Source organism: Podarcis liolepis, assembly GCF_965112155.1.
Source record: "Podarcis liolepis genome assembly, chromosome: 12".
In the NCBI taxonomy this organism is placed as follows: domain Eukaryota; kingdom Metazoa; phylum Chordata; class Lepidosauria; order Squamata; family Lacertidae; genus Podarcis; species Podarcis liolepis.
In genome coordinates, this window is record NC_139563.1 from 20,891,342 (window position 1) to 20,914,986 (window position 23,645).

The 23,645-nt window shown below is 41.3% G+C and overlaps 1 protein-coding gene and 1 long non-coding RNA gene across 7 annotated transcripts in view; both read left to right on the plus strand.

The window, feature by feature from the left end:
• ODAD2 (outer dynein arm docking complex subunit 2) overlaps positions 1 to 20,662 on the plus strand; it is a 90,855-nt gene extending 70,193 nt beyond the window's left edge. For all 6 annotated transcript variants that reach the window (XM_083467385.1, XM_083467383.1, XM_083467386.1 and 3 more), the window contains 3 exons: positions 725 to 913; positions 2,625 to 2,846; positions 20,157 to 20,662. In XM_083467385.1, the coding sequence (XP_083323511.1) occupies positions 725 to 913; positions 2,625 to 2,846; positions 20,157 to 20,270 (525 nt within the window). In that variant the 3' untranslated portion in view covers positions 20,271 to 20,662. The remainder of the gene's footprint in view (positions 1 to 724; positions 914 to 2,624; positions 2,847 to 20,156) is intronic.
• LOC310689714 overlaps positions 1 to 23,645 on the plus strand; it is a 172,121-nt gene that overhangs the window by 71,367 nt on the left and 77,109 nt on the right. The gene's annotated exons all lie outside the window — the stretch shown is intronic.

The following is a 23,645-nucleotide window of genomic DNA, read 5'->3' on the forward strand; positions in this document are numbered from 1 at the left end:
GGTCTTTCCCCCAGCCTAGACTGTGAAGGGGTGCGGGGAGAAACCTGATATAGGATTATTATGAGAATAGTTCTGAGAAATGAAGAAATGTAATATGTAACTGAGGGACCTCTCCACAAATATACTCTGCAGTTATTCATGAGGTTACAGTGACTAGAGAAATTGCTGCCATGATCATGGGATAAGAATAGATGCTAAATATATTTATTCTCCTCTAGTACATTCACATTTTACATTTCTCTGTAGGAGGGCATGTCTCAAGTAGGCTGCTCAATATTCACATAATTCCTGACACAACACAGACAACATCTCAGGATTCACTTTACTTTACAATGCAGCTCATATTGATTAGTTGTGGTTTGGATTTGTACAGTGAAAGGTGCATAGGAACACATTTGATATTCAACCAACCATCAGGTTTGGACCACTGCAGGCTGTGCTTGGATTAAGTCCTTAATCATGGTAACAACAGGTCCACTGAAATCAACGTGATTTAGCTTTAAATCCTAGCTTTAATTTCCGTTGTCTGCTCTCAGCATGACTAAGCCTGGATCCAACCCATAATGGACAATCACATTTGGAAACTGAGAGAAAAACGGGCAGTGAAATTAGCTCTAAAATGGAAAAACGAGCAAAAGCAACTTGCGTTTTCATAGAACCATTGTTTACATTAAATGGAGATTTAGCCAATTAAGTAAATTGTTTTGTTTTGTTTTTCACTCAGGATGCTGGTGAAATGGTTCGTTCCTTTGTTGGTGGCTTAGAGCTGATAGTCAATTTATTAAAATCAGAGAATAAAGAAGTTCTGGCAAGTGTGTGTGCTGCTATAACCAACATAGCAAAAGATCAAGAGAATTTAGCTGTTATAACAGATCATGGTGTTGTCCCTTTGTTGTCCAAACTAGCAAATACAGTAAGTAAAGCATTTTTTGTAATATGTTTTAACAATTGCTAGCTTACTGAAACCTGCTGCATGATGGCATCCTAAGTGTGGATGCTGCAAGTACTCACTTTATCACAGAATGGGGGGGAAAGGGAAACAAAGTGCATTGGGGAAAAACCAGTAGACTCTGTTAAAAGTGAAAACTTTGAGAGGGCCAGAATTAAAGCCTTTGGTATGGGCTTTACTGTGAAGCAGCTGAGAAGACCAGGACTTTACGTCTTTAAACTACAAAGAAACATAGGATGACCTAGAGACTAGGCAGAGAAATGCAATTTCCTTATGTGCTGCATTTTGTTCTTGAAATGATGTATTTACCTAGCCTTCATTTTATTTTTTTAAATGATACTTCCTTGTTTACTCACTTTAATACATGGTTTAAAAATCAGTTTATAAGGCTCATGTGCACAGAACACTTAACCACAGTTTAGCACTATGTGGATAAGCCTCAGTGAGCCTTAGGTAAGCATTTGGCTCACACACTGCCCCTTTCACTCTCATCCTCCTGCAAAACCAAGAGGAGGACTTTTGCCAAGTTTACTTCCATTTTCAAAAAAAAAATATTGGTTTAGCATTATTTGTGAACCAGGATTAAAACAAACTATGGGTAGTGAAGCCAGCTTCATAACCCATGAAGTTGGCTTGTTGAGCAACTAACCATTCTCGAATTTATACAAGAATTCCTGGCTTACATGTAGTATAAAGCATATATGATTTGAAACTAGAAGTAAACTTGACTAAAGTCCTGTGTGGGAGGAGGAGAAAGGGTGTGACAGAGTCTGATGCTTTGCTTGGATTTGCTGGGGCTTGTCTATTAAGCCCTTAACAAGGGGTCGCCAATATGGTGATTTCTGCCATGTTGGCTATGCCTACGCTAATTCATGGTTTGTAGCTTATGTATAAGTAGCCCATAGTTACACACCAGCCTGCATGTGTGTGTATTGATACTGATTTGAAACTGAAAGAGTGCATATTTTATTAACATAACAGATCCACTATTTACCATGTTACAAATCAGTTTAAGGAAGCTATTGCTTTAAGATAAGAAAATAGACACCTCAACAGAGCGGCCGTATGGCTTTGCAAGGGAGCATGGCTTGTATTTCTTGTAAATAATATTTCCCTGGGAGCAGAAGTTCCCATGATTGGCCCTGCCTAATCTGGTTCCACTGTGCAGATATCTACCACCCAGTGGCAAAGTTGAATGCTCCAGCACCGGGGGTGGAGAGTAGGCAGGGGCGTGGCTGGTGCGCATCCCAGGTGCGCATCCCAGGGGGTGTGGCAGGCATCCTGTGGGCGTGGCACATCACCTGCGGGATGTGTGGTGTGTGTCGTGGGGGTGTGGCATGCCGCCCGTGGGGGCATGGTATGCGTCCTGGGGGTGCGGTGGGGTGCGTGGCGCATGTCTGGGGGGCGGCCATGATGGTACCCCCCTCCCCAATGGTACTGGGGGCGATGTGCTCCCCCCGCCCCCCATTCCTCCGCCACATCAGATTTCATCATACAAAGTAGCTCCCATGTCGCTGTGACAACATCTAATGGGGCCTAGCTTAAAGGGATGGAAATGTCTGTTGCATTTTTATCCATTCCTAACACTGTCATATGACGGTAAGCTTGATTCAAAAGTCTAGGAGTACATTTCCAGGCTAACTAAATAACGGACCTATTTTTCCTCCTTTCTTAGAACAATGACAAACTACGGCGTCATTTAGCGGAGGCCATTTCTCGCTGCTGTATGTGGGGAAGTAACAGGGTTGCCTTTGGGGACACGAAAGCCGTTGCCCCTTTAGTGCGTTACCTGAAATCAAGTGACCCAGAAGTTCATCGAGCTACCGCACAAGCCCTCTATCAGCTATCAGAGGATCCCAACAATTGCATCACAATGCATGAAAACGGGGTGGTAAAGGTAAGTGTTTAGATAAGAACCTATTCCTCACCCCCCCTCCTCTCCATAGCATGAAGATTAAGCCTCATGACCTAATGCCACCCTGCTATGGGTTTCTCCATCCTTGCTTCACACATCATTGTAAGTAAGTAAGTAAATTTTTATTTATACCCCGCCCTCCCCGGCCAAGACTGGGCTCAGGGTGGCTAACATCAAATATCAAATACATTAAAATACAATCAAACAATTGATTAAAATACAGCTTAAAAATTAGAATCAGGATAAAATTAAATGATTGCCCACGAATTACAACCATAGGGGCCGGGAACCTCAAGTATTTGGCTGCTGCTGCTTAAGGGGGTGGGGAAATGTGGAGCACAGTAGCATCCTGTCACGTGCTTTTTTTTCTCGCTGTGTTACGGGCAAGAGACAAGAAAAAGAGGTGGGTGTGCCATGCATCCCTCATATTATCTATTCCCATTCTAAGTTTTCTTTAACCCTACAGTAGTTTTTATCCACAGGGATATTTTTTTCTGCCCCTCTTGAGTGTCTGAATAGCTCTAGATACCATTGGACAAATGAGAAATGTAAGGTTTTTTTATCTGAAAAGTTTAAAACCAAATCTTATTGCCACCCAACATTTTTTCTTGGACGGGGGTGATGAGTAAGGTTGCAATCCTAACTTCACTTTTTTTCATCATCATCAACCTTTTATTCGACCGTCAGTCAGAAAAAAGTACATTTGTCAATACACAGTTAAAAGCTCCAGGAAGATTTTAGAACTTAGCCAACACTAAAATGGGCTAAACAGATAGCCCCGTATCAATACAATCAATTAAAGTCTTGCGACGCTTAAAAGCTAAAAAAAGAAATTTGGCCACCAAGGAAGGTATAGCTCTAGTGACATTATTCAGCAAGTGTAAAACCTGGTTTTCTCCGGATAGGAAGCTAGATTGACATAGGAGTGGGTCTATAAAATTTTGTCTAAGCTCTGCATAAGAAGGGCAAGTCAAGAGAATGACTTCACTTTTTTGGGGGGGAGTAAAACCCATTGAATTTAATAGGACATATGTCTGTGTAGACATGGTTAGGATTGGGCTGTAAGCATCTTTATCTTTCTTCAGGTAAGCAAAGTAAAAAAATTTAGATAATACATGTATTGGTAAGTCTTTGTAGTAACAAATAGATGTTTGACTAAATAGGTAACTGCCCCCCAAAAATGACTAATTTATTTTAATTGCCCAATTTACTTCTAAAGCTCGTATAAAATTTGCGTTTTCCATCTTTAAAATGCTCATTTTCATTTACAATCTATGGAGTCATTATAGTACTTAATTACAAATTACTATTCTGGGAATGTAAGAAACGTATATGCAGTTCAAACACACTTCACAAATAATTATTTTGGGACTTTTATTGTTCAGAAAAATTTAAACTCTGTAAAAATATTATTGCTTTGAGCTGATTTATTGCCAAAGCTTTTTGCTCTGAAGTCCTGGTTTCAAAAATTCAATGGTGGATCAGGAAAGCAGTGTTTAACAAAACTTAGAAACAAGGAAACTGCACCTAAATATATATGTTTGAAATGGAGGTAGTATCACCAACATTGATACAGTGGTGCCTCGCAAGACGAAAATAATCCGTTCCGCGAGTCTCTTCGTCTAGCGGTTTTTTCGTCTTGCGAAGCAACCCTATTAGCGGATTAGCGGATTAGCGCTATTAGCGGTTTAGCGGCTATTAAAGGCTTAGCGGCTTAGAAAAGGGGGGGGGGAGCAAAAAAAATTGCAAGACTCGCAAGACGTTTTCGTCTTGCGAAGCAAGCCCATAGGGAAATTCGTCTAGCGAAGCGCATCGAAAAATGGAAAACCCTTTCGTCTAGCGGGTTTTTCGTCTTGCGAGGCATTCGTCTTGCGGGGCACCACTGTATTCCTGATCCTATTGAAAACTATCTCCAGGATTAGATAGGTAGCTGTGTTGGTCTGCCATGAATTGCAACTCATTACCAAACTTAAAACCATGGAGAGACCTGGTCTGAACAGAGACATTGGATTCTTATCTCATTATACATGACTAAGCCATTTTTCACCTTCTCACCCCTTGCCTTTTCCTGTAAGACCTATTGCAGTCGTTAAGAGTCGTCAACAGGCTCATCTCAGCTATCTGCCAATCACCCATTCCCACCACCCTTCTGAGTAATACCCCTCCCCACCTTCTCACTATATAGAAGGATCTGGCAACTTCTGTTTCAGTGTATCTCAAGAAGTGTGCATGCACACGAAAGCTCATACCAAGAACTAACTTAGTTGGTCTTTAAGGTGCTACTGGAAGGAATTTTTTTATCTCCAGGATATTCTGCATACTTTTCTTTCCAGTTTTCAGTAAATTTGTTGTCTTCCCCAGATTTCAGTCTCCTCATAAAATACCTGATCTTTTTTGCCATCACAAGCACAGGTAGACACGTACAACCATGCAAAGGTTGTGATACCATGCAAAGGTTGTGATATAGATGGTTGCTTCACCCTGGCATGTTCATCACCTGATTGTTTGCATGTGTGAATGGGCCATCACAGATATACCGTACTTTTCCATGTATAAGACTAGGTTTTTTCCTTTAAAAATTATGCTGAAAAGTGGGGGCTGTCTCATACATGGATAGTGCATAGGGTGGACGTTTGATTGGTTGCTGCCATGGCTGTTAGCGGCTATTGGACGTGTTATTGGTGGCTGCGTCAAGGGCTGGTGTTGATTGGCTGATACTGCGGCAATTGGGCGGGCAATTGGCAGCTTCTGCTGGTGACTGGACAGATGAGAAGTGGATTTTGTGATGCGTGTGGGTGAGCGATATTCGGCAACCCCTCCCAAAATTTGAGTCCCCAAAAATATGAAAAATACACAGAAAAATGCAGTAATTCCATTTTTATATTAGCTTCTGTCACCTCTGAAATCCTGCCTTTTAGTGGTGAAGTCAGTTCACACATTAAGCTGCTAATCATCAAGTGTTCGGCAACCACAGCAACTCAGGCGAAGACCCATTGTCAGTCTAATCCCAGGCAAGAGACGGTAACAGCCCCTGAGATGAGCTTATCATTACCTTTTTTAGTCTCTGCTTTGGTACGTTTCTAATTTAGGAACATTTGGACAACAAATTTGGAAATTGGCACCCTTATCTTGGCATGTTCTGAATATCTTTTAGTCTTATAAAAAGAAGCCTGTCCCACCAAGCTGTAGGTTTATTGGAGCAGTTCAACAGAAGCAGAGCCCTGCAGCCCTTTTGGTGATAAATGAGCCATTTCAAATAAATGGAGCTGCAGCCAATTTGTGCAGAAGGAATCATTAAAACGTTTTTAAATAAGACAGTTTTGAAGGTTCGGAATATATAAACAAGGTATGCTAAACCCAAATATATACTGCTCATTTTAATGGAAAAGGTTGCTGCTCTCGGCGAGTCTTCCAACTTTAAGAGGATTTGCCAAAAAGCCAAAGAATCTGGCACGGGCCGTAGATAACAGTTCCATCTTTCATCTAGGTTTCTCTTCTGTATTTATCTTGCTTGAGAGAATGCAGGGAATGTCCTTTCCTTCCGACTTGGCATCCTTTCTAAACCACAGAAATACACTGAGCAGCTTCTTGCAATTGTCTTAAGGCAAATTTCAGTTGAGGAGACTTTGTTGAAAAGTCAGGCTGGGCTCCAAAGGGCCCTTTGCATGAGTGGAAAGCATTCTTCATGCGTGCACAGAGGGGTCACTGATTTTCCGTCCTATGGATCTCCTTGTGTTGCCTCTCATGCAACTCTGGAAAGTTCCCTGTTCTACATAAGTGGCATTTAGTGAAGGCGGATGACAGAATCCCTGATTTGTACTTGAAATAGTTTTGAATCCTGGCTAGGGTCCCTTTAATTTGAAAAAGCTAGAAGAAGACCTCCTGGGGGAACACTGTTTGTAAATAGTACTATCATACATATATATATTTAAAAAGTTATATGTACAGTTAATAAAATGAGTTTCTTATAACTGGCAGATACTGGGCTTAGCACACGGAGGCAGGGTGCCAGGTTATTACTTTTGGCATTGAGCGAAGCGAAAATAGTTTCCTTGCAAAAGAAACTATTCACAGAAGCTGAACATAAGAAATAACAATAAAAATGGTATTTCAGACTTCTTGACTAGCCTTTTTGGCATTCATTGAAAATACGATACATTTCTGCCTGAAAACAGCAAGTTTAATTTTACTAACTAGATAAAATTTGTAACTATTGAACTCGCACTCCGGGGTCACCACATTTGTATGCATTTATTGATACCCTTTTCTAGAACTTGAGGGTCTTTTCAGTTCTTGGGAGCATTTTTGCAGAGTCTAGTAGATAACGGCCACCTCAGTGATGCCATAGCAATGTATTTTTGTGTAACATACCAGGGATTGGTTATTTGTGAGCATTAATATGGAAGCAGCAGCTGTTATACCTATTTATTTTTATGGAAGTAAAACAGGTACAGGAGGGGAGTCTCATTTTTACAGCAAGGTCTCCATTCATGTCTTTGTAGCTACAGAGGAGAGGAATGTTCTTCATTCTTTGTTCTTTCTTTGTTGGCTGGTTGCTTGGCAGGCTCCAAGCAAGTGGCGAAGCTTATATATCTATTTGTAGTCTCTAGGTCATGCAGCACCTTTAAAAAATCTTCAGTCTTGTAAAAGTTCTGAAGTCCAGCAGCTGGTGGGACAATTTAGGACTGGATAGGGCCCTAAGGGTGGAAACTGGAAAGCTTCTACTCAGATCTACTCTACAGGTGTGCAAAAATATCAAATAATGTTTTTGATCCTCTTAGGCCTGCAGAAATGTATAGAATATATTAATTTGACATTTACTTCACCCCACTTATTATGCTTCACCTGCAATTCCTTATGGAATTGCAGTTTTGCATTGATAAATGGCCAGGCATTGAAACTTCCTGATTGAGTCCTGCTTCCCTCTTCCTGCTTGCCTCTTCCTCCATTCAGGGCTGTCTGCTGTTTTGGGTTTTATTTGCAAACTTATTATTATTATCGTCATCATCATCATCAGCAGTCACATTAACAGAAATAGCAACAGCAGCAGCAGCAACAGCAGCGATGGTGATGATAGAGCAAGATAAATAAATATGTATTTTTTATAATAATTTTTAAAGCCCCACAATTTTCTAATCACTGTCCAGAGATTTTGGGGTGGGGTGGGGTGGGCAACAGTCATTGCCCACAGGTTCACAATCCAAAAGAAATGAAACAACAGGGGAAAGGGATGGTGAGGGGAGAAAACTCTAGCACCAATTCCGAAAGGTACACAATTGTTACGTTTAAAAAATGGTGCTTGGTTTTTGAAGGTCTCCCCACCACTGCCCTTTTTATACTTTGAATGAGCTTTGACAAGTAGGGGGCAGTGGCTTTGTGAATAAGAAAGCCGATCAATGATGTGCACAGTTCTGCTTCTTGACTGACACCAGAGCCTGCGAACTTATGCCGTGCAAATTCTGCTTCTTCTCAAGCCACAAGAATGAGTTCTCCTGTGTGTGGTCTTGGTGAGAAGGTTGTCCGTGCAGCAGAACTTCAGCCACAACATTTTCATAATAGACTCATTACTTACATGTTCTTGCCCTGTACACATCCTCAATTTCAGTCAATATGGAGACCCACATTGAGCTTGAGCACCTGTGAGGAGCACCTGTGAGGAGCTCACGGCCATGGGGACTGTCACATTCCTTTCACATGGATATGTTTCTTCTTTCATTGAAAGAAATGTGCTCAGCTTTTAGAGCAGGAAAGCTCCTATTTGGATCTCCCACACTTTAAAAACCAACAATTGCTGGATTGAGGGAAATATAAATAAACTTCTGGATTGAGACAAGTACAAGTTTAGAGACTGAAAAGCAGTTAAGAAAATGTAATGTTTAGAGACAAAATGTATGAAAGAGCTCCAGCTCTAGCAGAACTGTAGCTGCAGATCAGATGAACTAAGCTGATTTCCCCTGGGGCTGAGACTTAGTTATTGGTAAACATTCTTGGGCTTCTGACAATTGCACTTTTATGCCCCAGTACAGAGGTTTTGAAAATCATTTTGGTTTAATACACTAGACCTCCTCCCATCCTCTTACTACGCTTATCCATTTTAGAGGGATGCAGTCTGTTGGGACACTATAAGCTCCTTATAGTTGAGAGATTCTGCCGTGGTCTGGGCTACCCAGTGAACCCAAGGCTGAGCCGAGATTTGAACTTTGGTCTTCCATCTCCAAATGCAGTACTTCATTTGTTCGGACCTGTTGAAACCCTATCCATAGGGGTCAGAATGCTTGACGCACATTTAGCAGTGCGCTGGTATAAAAAGACAGTTACACCATGGCATGTAAATTGCAGAGGATAGAAAGAAAATATTGTAGCATCCTAGCTGCTACGAGGAACATAACTTTTTGTAACCCCCCCCCCCCGAAAAGTAAACTATTGTCAGAAAGTGGATCTGCCTAGATCCTGTGTGTAAAGGGGCGTGGGGGACTAAATAACCCTGTTTATTCTTTGAATGTGTATTAGAGCAAATGAATCTGAACAAGCCTTCTAAACTCAACAGAGAACCAGCAGGATGGGTGTATTTGGGGAAGACATTCCACAGCTGCGTTATCACCACTCCACATTCCCATAGAACAAACTTCTTCAGAGTGGCACATTGGAGAAAGCTTCCCCAAGTTTAGCTTAACTGGTGATGCTGGAGAGGAAATATCATATAAAGTAGGGGTTTGCAGCAGATTTGAATGAAGCCTGAACTAAACCAGAGTGAAGCAGCATCTCTTTGAAGTGCCTTTAACTGAAGTTGGGGACCTTGGAAGCAATTTAAGGGTGATTTGGCTATTTGAACAGTGTCTGCAAAACTTGGTTTTTGAAATCGGGATTCAGATTTTGACCCAGGCTGAATTTGGCAACGTCTGAAACACTTCAGATCAAATCAGACTGTTTTCTAGAGTGCTGAATGGGAGTCCATACTGAATCATGCAGTCATTGCATACCCCTAATATAGAACTATGTCAAGTTTTGGTTAACTGAGCTATCCATTGGGCCACCTTGCCAGGATGTTAGTGAACAACACATATCCATCTGCTTACACTTCTGTTTTTGATTTAAACCCATTGAGAAAGAGTCTTTGTGGTGTTATTGAATATTTTAGCTCTGTACTCTGAACTTTATGCAGTCTTTAGATAGCTCTTTTAAATACAGACTGGAAAAGTAGTCAAGGTAATAAAATGCTAGCAGAAAGCTAGGACTTGGAAAAGAAGAACTCTGCTTACCTTACATTAATATATAGGAAAAGGGAAATTCAGGCTGCTAACAATATAAAGCAATTGAAGTAAATATAGAAAAGAGAATCTAAGGCAGATAAAAGATAAGCAAAGGGGGATATGGCAATGGTTGAAGAGAGTGAGTCCCATGGGTGAGACTTGTGCAGATGTACACAGCGAGGAGAAAAGCAACAAGTCTGGCAAAATCCATTCCCCCTAATGTCTATTACACATGGTGAGTCACCTGGCTCCTCTTTTAATCTTAGTAAAATGAGTTTCCATTGAATGGAAGCAAGTGTGTGTGTAATATATCTATCACAAAGAACTTTGTCCTGTCTGTCAGTTCAAGTGCCTTCTTTGTATGTTAATCGTCTTTCAAAATACAATAGCATAAACATAAAATTGAAAAAACACTTCAGGTGAAAGTATGCTATAAGACCTTTGGCTTCATATTTTCTGGATTATCAAAACTCCTATTGCTTTTCAAGGGATGAATTTTATATCCCATAAGACTTTCTGTACTCTCTGAATGTTTACGGTGATTTGAGTTTTTCTAAATGTTGAGCCAAAACTCTTAGAGTTGTATATAGACTCCAACATTCTAATTTTAATGATGTAGACTAATGGTTCTCAAAATGGACTTCAGTTGAATACTTAGCCAGGTAACATCTCCCCCCCCCCTCCAGTCAATGGGTCTCCAGCCTGACCTTTCCCCTTCTCAATCTAACTTAATAGTGCAGTATTGAAGAAAGGGATAGGCTCTGCAATCCTAGAATCATAGAACTGTAGAGCTGGAAGCGACTCCAAGGGCCATCTAGTCCAACCCCCTGCAATACAGGAGTCTCCAGTGAAGCATCCATGACAGATGGCCATCCAACCACTACCTTAAAACCTCTGAGGAAGAGAGTCCACTCCCTCTCATGGGAGCCTGTTCCACTGTTGAACAGCTCCTACTGTCAGGAAGTTACTCCTGATGTTTAGTTGGAATCTCCTTTCTTTTGACTTGAAGCCATTCAGGTCCCACCTTCCAGGGCAGGAGAAAACAAGCTTGCTCCATCTTCCACGTGACAGCTCTCTAGGTATTTGAAGAAGGCTATCATATCTCCTCTTAGTCTCCTCTATAACCAACTCCCTCAACTGTTCCGCACAAGGCTTCCAGACGCTTGATAATCTTGGTTACCTTTCTCTGCGCGCATTCCAGCTTGTCAATACCCTTATTAAATTGTGGCACCCAGAACTGGACACAGTACTCCAGGTGTGATCTGACCAAGGCAGAATAGAGTGACAATATTACTTCCCTTTATCAGGACACTATACTTCTGATGATGCAGCCTAGAATAGCATGAGCTCTCTCCCCCCCCCCCCCCCCGCTGCATCACACTGTTGACTCATGTTAAGCTTGTGGTCTACTGAGACCTCTAGATCCTCTCTTCAGCAACATTGGCTACCCCTTCCGGTTTGATGTCATCTGCAAATTTGATGAGCACTCTCTAAATATCTTCATCCAAGTCATTTATAAAGATGCTGAACAACAAAGGGCCCAGGAAAGAACTCTCTGACACCCCACTTGTCCCCTTTTTCCAGGATGATGAGGAAACATTAGTGAGTACTCTTTGTGTTTAGTCATTCAACCACCTGTTACCTTGTCTAGCCCACATTTTACCAGCTTCTCTGCAAGAATATCATGGAGAACTTTGTCAAGTGTTGATGGGTAATGTAGCCCCACCCCACACTTTACTGTTTCCAGAGTCCAAATATGGTTCCTTATTAATGTACTACTTGTTCATAAGCCTGTCCCTGTTCTCCATAAAAGCTAGTGGAGCAATTGGAGCTCTGTTGACAAAAGAGGAAAGGTCTACATTTGGGAAGATCATGTTTGCCTGTTGCATTAGATCCTCTTGCTCCCTGGTCAGAGAGCAGGTGTTCCCCCATCCAGGCCCTTTTCTGATTGTAGATTCTTACCCTTCCTTTTTCTCCAAGACTATTCACTTAACCTGTGGAGAAAGAGGAAGGATGTGCAATCATGGAAACCAGTGAACAGGATAAACTCACTGCACACCAAACCCTGTTGTCCTCCACCAACGATTCTGCATCTCCTGCTCTTTCTTGCTTCTCCTGTCCTCTGCTCCTTTTGTTCTTTTCCTACATTTTCTATTCTTCCTTTATTTTTCTCTACCTCCAACCTTGTCCTTCTGTGTGTTGGTGGCCACATCAAAGACTCAAAAATTATTTATACAGCTTACATATGCTTGAATACAGCTGAACTAAGATCATGGCCTGGATTCAGAGAGCCAGAAGCACATGCCCAAATGCTTTGTCATGCACACTAGGACTTCCCTCAAATACCTTGCATGACCACAAGTTATGCTATTTGGAAGCCCACTCTTAGGACATCCTGATTTTCAATAGCAGTTTTCCAAGGGTGGGGGCAAATTGCAATCAGGAACTCTCTCCCTCTCCCTCTCCCTCTCCCTCTCCCTCTCCCTCTCCCTCTCCCTCTCCCTCTCTCTCTCTCTCTCACACACACACACACCACTTTGGATTCCAGACCATATCCATATGTCAGATTATTATAGCATTTGCCACAGGATTAGATCCCCCTGCTAATTGCAGTTATCTACAGTTAATTCTTGCCCAGTGGTGTGTTCACAGTTTTGGATAATACCTCATTGTAACCAGTTTGGACTGATCCAAATCCTTTAACTTCTTTCAAAAATAGGTTTCAAAGTCCGCATATCCACTATTGCCTATTTCCATAGGGACCACCCACCGTTGCTCTGTCGTTGTTTCTGCCATGTTCCTCATGCAAACACCATTGTAAAACATCAGCTGAAATTCCAGTCAATGCATAAACATTTATTAATCTTGCATTAAGCTGACAGTTACTGTGTTCACATAGTGATAACAGATGATGTGCTAACAATGGTTTCGTGGAGCCAAGCCGATGCATTGTAATTATCAATGTGGGTCACCCGTAAGAGTAACTTTCAGTTAACTAGCTTTCTTGTTTTCTAGGTTTATACTCTCAGGAACTGTAAAGCATGCTAGACAACATTTATAAGCTTCCCCCATCATCTTGTAATTTTAATCCCTCTGGTCCTATGCTAAGGATGAAAAAGGAGTAATGGTTATTCTTTCCCAAGGACAGCACATATTTCTGCTTCTTTAAATTAAAGTGGCTCCCCGCACTTAAAAGAAGTTCACTAAATACAAATGATATTTTTACCTATGAAGGTTAAAATGATTCTGGTTTTAAATGTGTAGTACACATCTAAAACCTACCTATATGAGGAAGAGGCTTGCACAAGTTCCAAGAGTCACCTTGTAATTGTATGTTTTTACAGATTCTGATACTGTGTGTTTCTGGGTCACTCTGTGCTCTTTCCACTTCAGTCTGCGTTTTGGGTTCTGAACAACTCTGTATAAAAGTTCACTGTAATGGACAATTTAGAATCTGATGTTACTTTCCTCTCTTTTGCCAAAGTGGGTGAAGTTTACAGGTATAGGAGCCCCTTCAGATTGGATTAAGCCTGCCAAATTGCAGGCAGATAGAATCCAACAAAAATAGAGTCCAATAAAAAGAGGGCATAGAGTCCAACATACTCCAAATAATAAAAGGGGCAGACTCCACCACACATCATGCATAGTGAAACAGTGGCATTCACTCCCACAAGGGTCAGTGATAGCCACCAACCTAGATGGCTTTAAGAGAGGATTAGACAATCTTGGAGGAAAAGGCCACCGATGACTATTAGCTGCAAGGGTTATGTTCTGCCTACCAACTGTCAGAGTTGGTATGCTTCTTGCGTACGAATTGCTGGAAACCAAAAGAGAGGGAGAGTGGTGTCATGCTCAAGTCCTCCTTTTGGGCTTCCCATGGACATCTGGTTGGCCACTGTCAGAACAGGATGCTGGACTAGATGGGCCATTGGTACACCAGGAGATGCCTTACCATAAGTGTTCCTAAGAAAGACTTGAAAAGAAGGCAGTCAGCCCCCTGGATCCACCTTCTGACATCTCCTGTTTGTTCTGGGGTAAGGTCTTAGTGAGCATCTTGGCTTAATGCATCCTCTGATGGCATGCCAATAGTTAGGTTTCAGTCCAAAAGGGAATTTCCCAGTGTCCATTTTCAGCTGGAATCTGTTCACTTTCGGCCACAGTATCAGAGGCCAAGTTCTCTTTCGGCAGTGTGTGCGTTCCAAATATTGTGTTACCCTTTCGTTCATCTGGAAGCAGAAAGAAGCTCTGGATTTAAGTAGCAATGAAATGGCAACTGAGTTTTCACCCTAATTATTTTTGGATTGTACCACATGTTGTATTATTTATCATTTAATCAAACAGGAAGCCTTTTTTTCACAGAGGCAAATTACTTGTGTAAAACAACACACAAACCTGGGTGCCTCAAATGTTTCCAGTCTCTGGTTCAGTGTTGAAAGCAAAACGTTGGCTGCATCTAGACTGATACTTTTTTGGATGTGTTTCCACCATATGTTTTAGTTCAAGACAATATTTTCTTTTTATGTTGTATTATAAAAATCATGTAAAATGTTCTTTTGGAGAATGGCTACTATTCCTCTCCTTTTGCTAATTAGAAGATCACAGTACAAGGAATCTGACATCGTTTCATAAAATAGTATGTGGAAAAAGCAAAACACTAAACTGGAATAGAAAAGTGTCACCAGTAATTTCTAGCATCACTCAGAAACAATACCCTGCCATTGTGATAGTGAAATGAAGCAGCCATGATGACATTAAGTTAAATAAATATATTGCAAGCTAAGATCAGTATTTATGTTGCTCTCTATTACTAGGTATGATTGCAGTTTATTTCAGAGAAGGGTAAAACACATTTCCCAAAAAAACATTAGAAGTTTTATTTTGAAAGCTTCTTTGGCAATGGACCTCTTGAGAGAGTTGGGCCCACATAGACACCTCCCCACATGTGGTTCAGCTACTGCCTTTGCACTTCTGATGTAGGAATGGATCAGTCTTTTTTCAGTGTGTATTTGTAAGTCTGTTCTGCCCTGTCTCAGCCCCAATCTGTTTTACACACACACACACACACACACACACACACACACACACACACTACAATTTACAGTATTTTGGTATACATTTCCCCCAAAGCACATGGGGTTTGTATGCATTTAAACAAAAATACGCCTTCTTGTATGCATGTGTGTTGAGCGTGTTTGTAGAATCTAAATGAATCAGCCCAAGATTTATTTATTTTTAATGAAACCCTTGTTTGTTTATTTTGCCAGACTTACAAAAAATGGCAGAGTTGCTCTCCTGTTTGCATGGTATTGCCCGTGGCCATACTGTCCCAAACAAGCTGAATGCCATCTTGCGGTTTATGTTTTCAGTGAGACTTTTTATGAAATGTCTTTTTAAAACTATCAATTATACGCCAGTATAATGGAACTGATCGTGTGATGACTTTGCTAGTGGGAATTGTGACTCACATCCTCGTTAGAACAGGAGGCTTGCCAAGTGTAAGGATACACAAATTTGTCATGCCCATGTTTTATATTTTTAGGTGCAGACTTAAAACATCTTTAAAAACACACACACACACACACACAAAGATGTGAAGTGGCTCCAGAAGGGTAAAGAATCATGAAAGAAACAAAGGATAAAGCAATAGTTTTAGAGGGACTTCCCTGGGAAGAGGCACTCACAAATGCTGTTTTAGTCATAGGAATCTGGTTTAATCAATTGGTTACCAAGTCAAAATCATCCAAAGGACTTCTACTGTGAAAATTATTTTGGGGTTCATCACTGAGGAAGGCAGAAGATCTGCTGTGAACATTGTAAATAGCCTATTTTTAAAAATGCCATACTTAAGGCTTTATTGAAACCACCCTATGTACACTATGTGCATGCATATTTTTGGTTTTGAATCTGGCACATGGAATACTTATGCCTTTAACTCATCTGCAAGGTTTGCAGGAAAATTGCTGCATGCCTGAGGGAACATGTTGCAATTAGAGTTGATCAGAATTGCAGTTCATGGAAAGAAACATAAATAGGGGGTGACATTTTAGGAGTTTTGTGGCGGAAAGCATGTCAGTAAACACAAAGGATATAGAGAAGCAGAGCTGAGCAATGCAGTCATTTCCTAGGCAAGCGCTATGCCTTTGCTATCAATTGATAAAGCACAGAAACATCTGAGTCTTCTCCCCTGTTCACTGATGTCAGTGACTAAAGTTCCAGTTCTCTCCTTGTTATCTAGGTTGGGCCCTAACTTTGGGACTACAGTGGTACCTCAAGTTACAAACGCCTCAGGTTACAAACACTTCAGGTTACAAACTCCGCTAACCTGGAAGAGTTACTTGAGTTGAGAACTTTGCCCCTAGTTAAGAAAGCACACCTCTAGTTAAGAACAGTCTCAGTTTAAGAACAGACCTCCGGAACAAATTACCGTATTTTTCGCCCTATAGGACGCACTTTTTCCCCTCTAAAAATGTGCGTCCTATGGGGCGAATGCGCACCGACCCCTCTCGCTCTCCAGGCTTCAGGAAGCTATCCACAAGCCTTGGGAGCCCGCGGGAGTTCCCGCCGGGCTCCCTAGGCTTGCGGATAGCAGCCTGCATCCCGAAGCCTGGGGTGCGCTGGGGCGGGTTCTCCCAAGGCTTGCGGATAGCAGCCTGTTCTGGGGGCTGGGAGGGAAATAATATTTTTTTCTTTATTCCCCCCCCCCCCAAAAAAAAAACAACAACTAGGTGCGCCCTATGGGCCGGTGCGCCCTATAGGGCGAAAAATACGGTAAGTTCGTAACTAGAGGTACCACTGTACGTTAATTTTATTTTTGATAACTGTTACAGAAATTAGCGGCCTTTGAGTGGTCCACAGAAGCATGATTTGCAGACTAATTCTCACACCATAGTGTTCATTCATAATGTATGCCAACAGTTGTCATACTGTGCAGACATGTCACAGATCACTTTTCAGTCACAGCACTCCATTGTATTTAAGAAGTGCATTTCCCTCTAATGCTAGCCATGCCCATCAACAGATAATGAAACCCGGCATGTGTTAAATGTATCACTTGGTAATTACCAGGGAAACTGATTGTCTGAAGATGGCCTCCTCTCTGAAAATCAGACACTAGGTATTCTTGCTTTCAGCAAGATATTATTAGCATGTTGTGGATCGGGAAGGAATTCTTGCGTAAACAGATTTCCTGGTGATTATGGGGTTTTTTGTCTTAAGGAAAGATAAAAGCTCCAGAACCTCCAGGCATCTGCTTATATAAAAATTCCTTCCCAAGCCACAATGTGGCAATATTTCCCTTGAGGCTTGAGAGCAAGAACGTTCAGTTGGTGTATAAACCAAGTGCACTGGAATAGACAGGCCCAGTTTGTCTATAGAGCAAGTGGAATATTTGATTGAACTCTCAGCCTGGGGCAGAACTGTGTGATCATTTGCTGGTGCCCCATGCTCTATAACACTATCCCGAAATGCTGCTCTTTTAGCAATATACAATGACTTCTCTGCTGAGTGTGTTGGCCTTGTCTGTGAACTCAGCTAGGTGTGGCAATTTAGGTGCTACACCCTGGTAACAGACTCTAATTTTATTTTATTTTATTTATTAAATTTATATAAATGCACCGTGTCTTTTAATTACCGTATTTTTTGCTCTATAAGACACACTTTTTCCCTCCTAAAAAGTAAGGGGATATGTGTGTGCGTCTTATGGAGCGAATGCAGGCTGCGCAGCTATCCCAGAAGCCAGAACAGCAAGAGGGGTCGCTGCTTTCGCTGTGCAGCGATCCTTCTGGCTGTTCTGGCTTCTGGGATAGCAACGCAAAGCCTCTTCAGGGCAGCGGGAAGAACGATCCCTCTTGCTGTTCTGGCTTCTGGGATTCAGAATATTTTTTTTCTTGTTTTCCTCCTCCAAAAACTATGTGCGCCTTGTGGTCCGGTGCGTCTTATAGAGCAAAAAATACGGTATATGGGCAAGTCTGAAAATGGTGCTTTGGATTAAGGCAAAATCCTGCTCTTGCTCTTCTGAGTTGGTGTAGTCGCTGACCATGTTGCAAAATCCTACCTTGGGAGTTATGTGATTCTGTGGATTTTGTGCTTTATATGTAGAAACCTAGTATTTTTTATTATTATTTTTAAATGGAATTCAAGCAAGAAAATGAAATGTTTTTACAAGTTACATTGAGAGGTCAGAGGGTGAGGGGTGACTGGCAAGATGGCTTATTCAGTGCATTAGTCTAACACAAATACTTCCTGAAGTATGAAATGCTTTGATCTGCATTAGCATGTACCATATGTGTGCAGCTGTGATCCGTGTTTCCCAACCACTGGAAGGTTAGTGAAAGGTAGAATATAGGTCTTAAGTCTGTGTTCAATTTCTGCTTTTATATTCAGCAGTTCATAATTTTATGTAATACTGGAGCTGTATGAAAAATATGCACAAGGGCTGAGTGATAACAGATTTTTTTGTGGTTCATTTCAATGTTGTTTGGGTGGATTCAAAATACTCAGGGCTGCAGGCTGAGAAGAAAAAGGGTTTTAATTAAGGCTATGTGACTTCAAAATACCCGAGGCTACATTAAAAGTTTGGGAAGCTTTTCAAAATGCGAGGTTCTGTGTAGCTCCTTTAAGATAAATGTTTAAGCAGTTGTGTCACAGGCTAGCTGCCGCAAAATTGCAACAACCTTTTATTGGTGGCGAGCATAGATTTTAAGTAGGCATACTGCCATGTGGTTGATTCTGTACTAAGAGTATTTCCATGGGCAGCGGGGGGCGAGGAGCTGGATTTGGCTGATCACACCGTAAAAGAAAAATTGGGCTGTTGGTTGTCAGAAAACTGATGACAGGCCACAGTTTTTAAAAGAATTTATCTGAAATCACAACCCTGAATGTTTGCACCTGCAAAACCGACTAATATTTTTTCCACTGACTGTATAACATCAAGTTTTAGGGAAATTCACCAATGCAGTGGTTGGCATTTCCTATCCTAAGCATCTATGAGCTTAAAGGTTTTAGGTTTCTGCTGAAAAGAACAGTCCCATCTTGAATTCCCACCCCCACCCCCTAACATTTAACATAATGTAACATAATGCATTGTAAGTCACTTGGAGACATTGGGTAGCAAGCAACTAACAAGCCTAATACAATAGTAATAATAATCAAATAATAATTAATAGCAGACTTACTCTTCCTGTTTCCTCGTATTTCTCCATCACCACCATCAGCAGCCAGTGATGTGGAGCTGGGACAGAGCAGCATTTTAGTGTCAGCCTTTTGTTGAGCCTCACATCTCATTTCTGCCCTTATGGGCACTCCACATGCTACTGAGCTTTTGCCTACACGGCAATTAATGCCCATGTAGATGTGAGTTGTTTTCTGATATGGCTACACAAAATTTGACAGCCCCTTTCTGTACTGGCTACCCCATCTGTGTGCCTTCAGCAGAAAATAACATGTCACGATACATGCATAACAAAATAGTTTTCCTAAGTGGAAATTTATCTCCACTTAGGAAAAAGTGATACATGGCATGGCAATAAAATTCAGCTGTTGGAAGACTCTGACCCTGGAATCAGCTTTATCTTTGTGAATAATTTTGTGGAACAAACATAAGAGCAGTCACACTGGGTCATGCTAATGAATTATCTCACCCCAAATCCATTCTTCGACCAGTGACAATATCTGGATGTTTCAATCATGACATTTAATAAGGGGGGGGGTCACTCTTTGCTTCAAACAACCTTTCTGAGAAATAGCCTGTGTTTTCTGCCTAACAACCATTGATATGCTTATCTTAAATACATCTGTTTAGCCCTTTTTGGAACTCTGTTATCCTTTTGGCCACCTTTCGTTCTGTGGATGGATTCTTTTGAGAATCCAGCCTTGCAAACTCCGTTCCAGAGCTGCAGAACATATGGCTATTTTCATTCATTACTGGATATGTTTCTCTAGGCATGTTATTTTAAAATAATTTATTTTCGGTATAATGGTTTTGGTTTGGAGCTCCTTCTCATTTCATTTTTCTTTCTCTTGCATGTTGTTATTTTTTAACAAGCTTCTGCTGGGTATGGCAGGCTCCACGGACGAAACGCTTCAGGAAGCAGCAGCTGGTTGCATAGCAAACATCCGAAGGCTGGCTCTAGCTACAGAGAAAGCAAAGTACGGCTGAAACTCCAAACACAGTTTTCACCACGTCCTCTGAACTTTCCTTTTTAGTGCTGCAGCCTGCAAGCTCAGAGTGGGCAGACACTGGATTAGAATGCCTCAGAAATGTGCATTTGGGTTATTTTTACGGCTGATTTACATCTGATCAGAATTAACACAAGAAGTAAATAGGGAACAAAATTTGGAAAAATCCCTTAATTTAATTTACCATACTATTTTTTCAGTCCCTCTTTTAGTCCTTTTTTTTTTTTTACTTTATCTAAAGTTGCACCAAAAAATGTAAGTTTAAGAACATTGCCTCTCCACAACTCTGTGTGTGTGTGTGTGTGTGTGTGTGTGTGTGTGTGTGTGCGCGCGTGCGTGTGATGGGCATATAATAAAGATGTTTTCCCTTACTGTGTGTGGTTGTAGCCTCATTCCTGGGCGTCTCGAGCAATTCTTTTCTTGCTAAACCTGTCTAATCATTCTGTCATTATGGCTTTGCTTGTTTGAGTGCTTACAAATCTCCAGAGAGGACGGCATACACCGCATGCCCCAGCTTCACATCTGGAAATGCACAAGTACTTCAAACAGACGGAATTGTCCACATGCTTCCAAGACTTCCCCAAATATCACTTTAGTTCTAGCAGCGCTAAAGAAATCACTTAATTGGATTAGAGTCACGTTATGAACATGATTAGAAGATCAAGTGTTAAAACTCCCAACTAGATTCACTAAATGAGAAGAATACAACAAACAAGTATTTTAGGCTTTCCCGTTGGAACTCTCTCGTTGTCGTTTCCCTCTTCTGACTCAAAGCACATCTACAGTACAAATGCACCCTGTGTTATTTTACCATTCTATCATGGCTCCCCCCCCCCCCCAGTACCATGGGAAGCAGAGAGAATCTTTAGAATTCTTTCTTGAAAATCCCTAGTTCTCCCCCCAGTTTCCAGAATTGCTTCAGGTGAGTGGTTGTTAGACACTTTGTCTGTGTTGTAGATATGCCCAAAGTCTGTGTTCCTGATATGGCGCCTGTTGATGCAGGACAGGGACTGTGCTATTTTTATTCATTTGTAAGCCTCTCTGGGAGCAGTCTGCATCACCGTGGACACTGAGAGCCCCAGTAGGCAGTAGCTTTATCCTACATATTGCATGGGATAATAAACCATAAATAACCTTATAAAGCAATCTCTGCTGCTTCCATTTTTATTTTTTTCATAAACTAAAACATTCTTTTTGGATTGTTATCAGAATGCTTACAGGATTCTGCACTCCTTTCCAGGGCCGGCCCTACCATTTCACGTCGTGAGGCAGCCCACCTCAGACTGCAGATCTTGGGAATACCTTTAAGGGGACAGAGTTCATTACTCAGTTTATTATTTGACTATCATCAGTGGTGACACCATTTTTATTTTCTATCTATAGCATCAAAATGTCTTGGAGCAGTTCTGTCCTCTGATTTTTCTTTAAGTTTATTTTTCAAATCTAAATTCTAGTTGGCAGGTGGTTGGCAACATTCATTTTATTCTCAAGAGTTGAGGCTTTCAGAATGCGTTTGGTATCTTTTCCAATTTGCTTGGGTCAGTTTCTTGGTGAGTGTAAATCAACAAAACCCCAGTAGATGTCAAAACCACTAAGCCTTCTTTCATTAAGAAGCTGGGGGTGGGGGGGTGGGCGATATCTTTACCATTCACAAAACCATTCTCCTAGGGAAATACTATAGCACTTTAGGAAGAGAGTTAACAGAGAGGACTTTCCCTCCTTTGAACTGAAGAGAAATACTTGAGCTTTCACCACAAATGTCTGTCAGCAGACAAGAAAGCCTTTCTTTTATCACTTCCTGCTTGTGTGATTTATTACTTGATGACAGACACTCATTATCAACTAATCAATTGTCCCAGGATGCTCAAATAGGCACTGAAATGTGAGCTTTATATTCATTTCCCCTTAAAGTTCAAGCGTATGAAAATATGTTATGACCCACTTACACACTGTTTTATCTTGCTCTTGTTAAGGAAATATCAGATGTGTATGTATACTAACCATTTTAACATTTCATCTTTCTTTATCTCAGGAAATAGGGTCCTTGAATAGAAATTCAGACATCCTCACGGGCATGTGGTAGGTTTAAAAGCACTAGTATGTGTAGGTGATCTTTAAAAAAAATAAAAAATAGAAGCAGCAGTAAAGAAACTGGTTTCCTCTTTTTTTTTATGACTGCACAATTATCAGAATGATAGGCATCTGCCAATGGGTATCACAACAATGATGGCTGATTCTCACATGCCTGCACATCACACCTCATTGCTTCATTACTGTATCATGGCTGAACACGTGAACAGGAGCGGACTTTGGTTTTTCAGATTTCAGTGGCGCCCTGCGCGAGGCCAAAATTCCCCAATCCACCTCTTGATTTCTATTTTGTTCAGTTCACTACGTCATAGTTGCAGTGCCCTGATCCAGTGCAGCAGAGCTGGATGGGCTGCCCTAAATTCGCCTCTGATGTGAACTGTGTCCATTGATCCTGTGTTTTGGGTGAGGTGAGAGGAAATGAATTAAAAGCTCTGCCTGTGGTACTTTATATGTGATGCACAAATTAATCTGTGTAATGAGGTCATTTGTGGAGGTTTGCCTTAGGGTAGCCCCCATAATCTGATAAGAGGTGTGGGAAGACGGGAGAGAGAGAGAAGGCCTCCTTCATTGTCCCACCTTTAATATTCCTCTCTCCTGAAGGCCTATTATGTTATTTTTCCTGTTCCAACTAAGACACTTTTTGTTTCACAAAGCCTTTTAAAAAGCTGCTACTCAAATGCTGCTCTTAAATTGATGATTCATTATTATTTTTGCAACTAATGCTTTTTTAAAAAAATGACATTATGTTTTGTAAACTGCCCTGGGAACTTTATGTTGAAAGTGTGGCATAGATGAGGCAATTCTTGATATTATAATCATTAATCAATCAAGACCACTAGACTACCCCTCAACATTTCAGTAAGCCAGAGAGAGAGAGAGAGAGAGAGAGAGAGAGAGAGAGAGAGACTATATGTATTTGTCTATTCCTTGCTTATTCCACCCTTCCTCTGCCTACACCTTCTGTTCTGTCTGCCTCACTGGCTATTTCTGCTGCTCTTTCTTTCTGGTTCGAAGGTGCTTTCCTACTGCCTTCGCTGTCTGCAGGCATTTCAACTCCCTTGCTTTTCCCACTCCTACCAATATAATAATCTGGAAAGCGCTCGGCTGGCACAAACCCTTTTTTCACTTCAATTAAGCTCTTTGTCTTTCAAATAACAGAAATAGTAGTTAGGGTGACATCATGTCACATCTCTTGCCAACCGTGGTGGCAATCCTGAAGCCGCTTGCCCCAGCCCAGCTCAACATTTCTGCGCTGGCTGTTTTC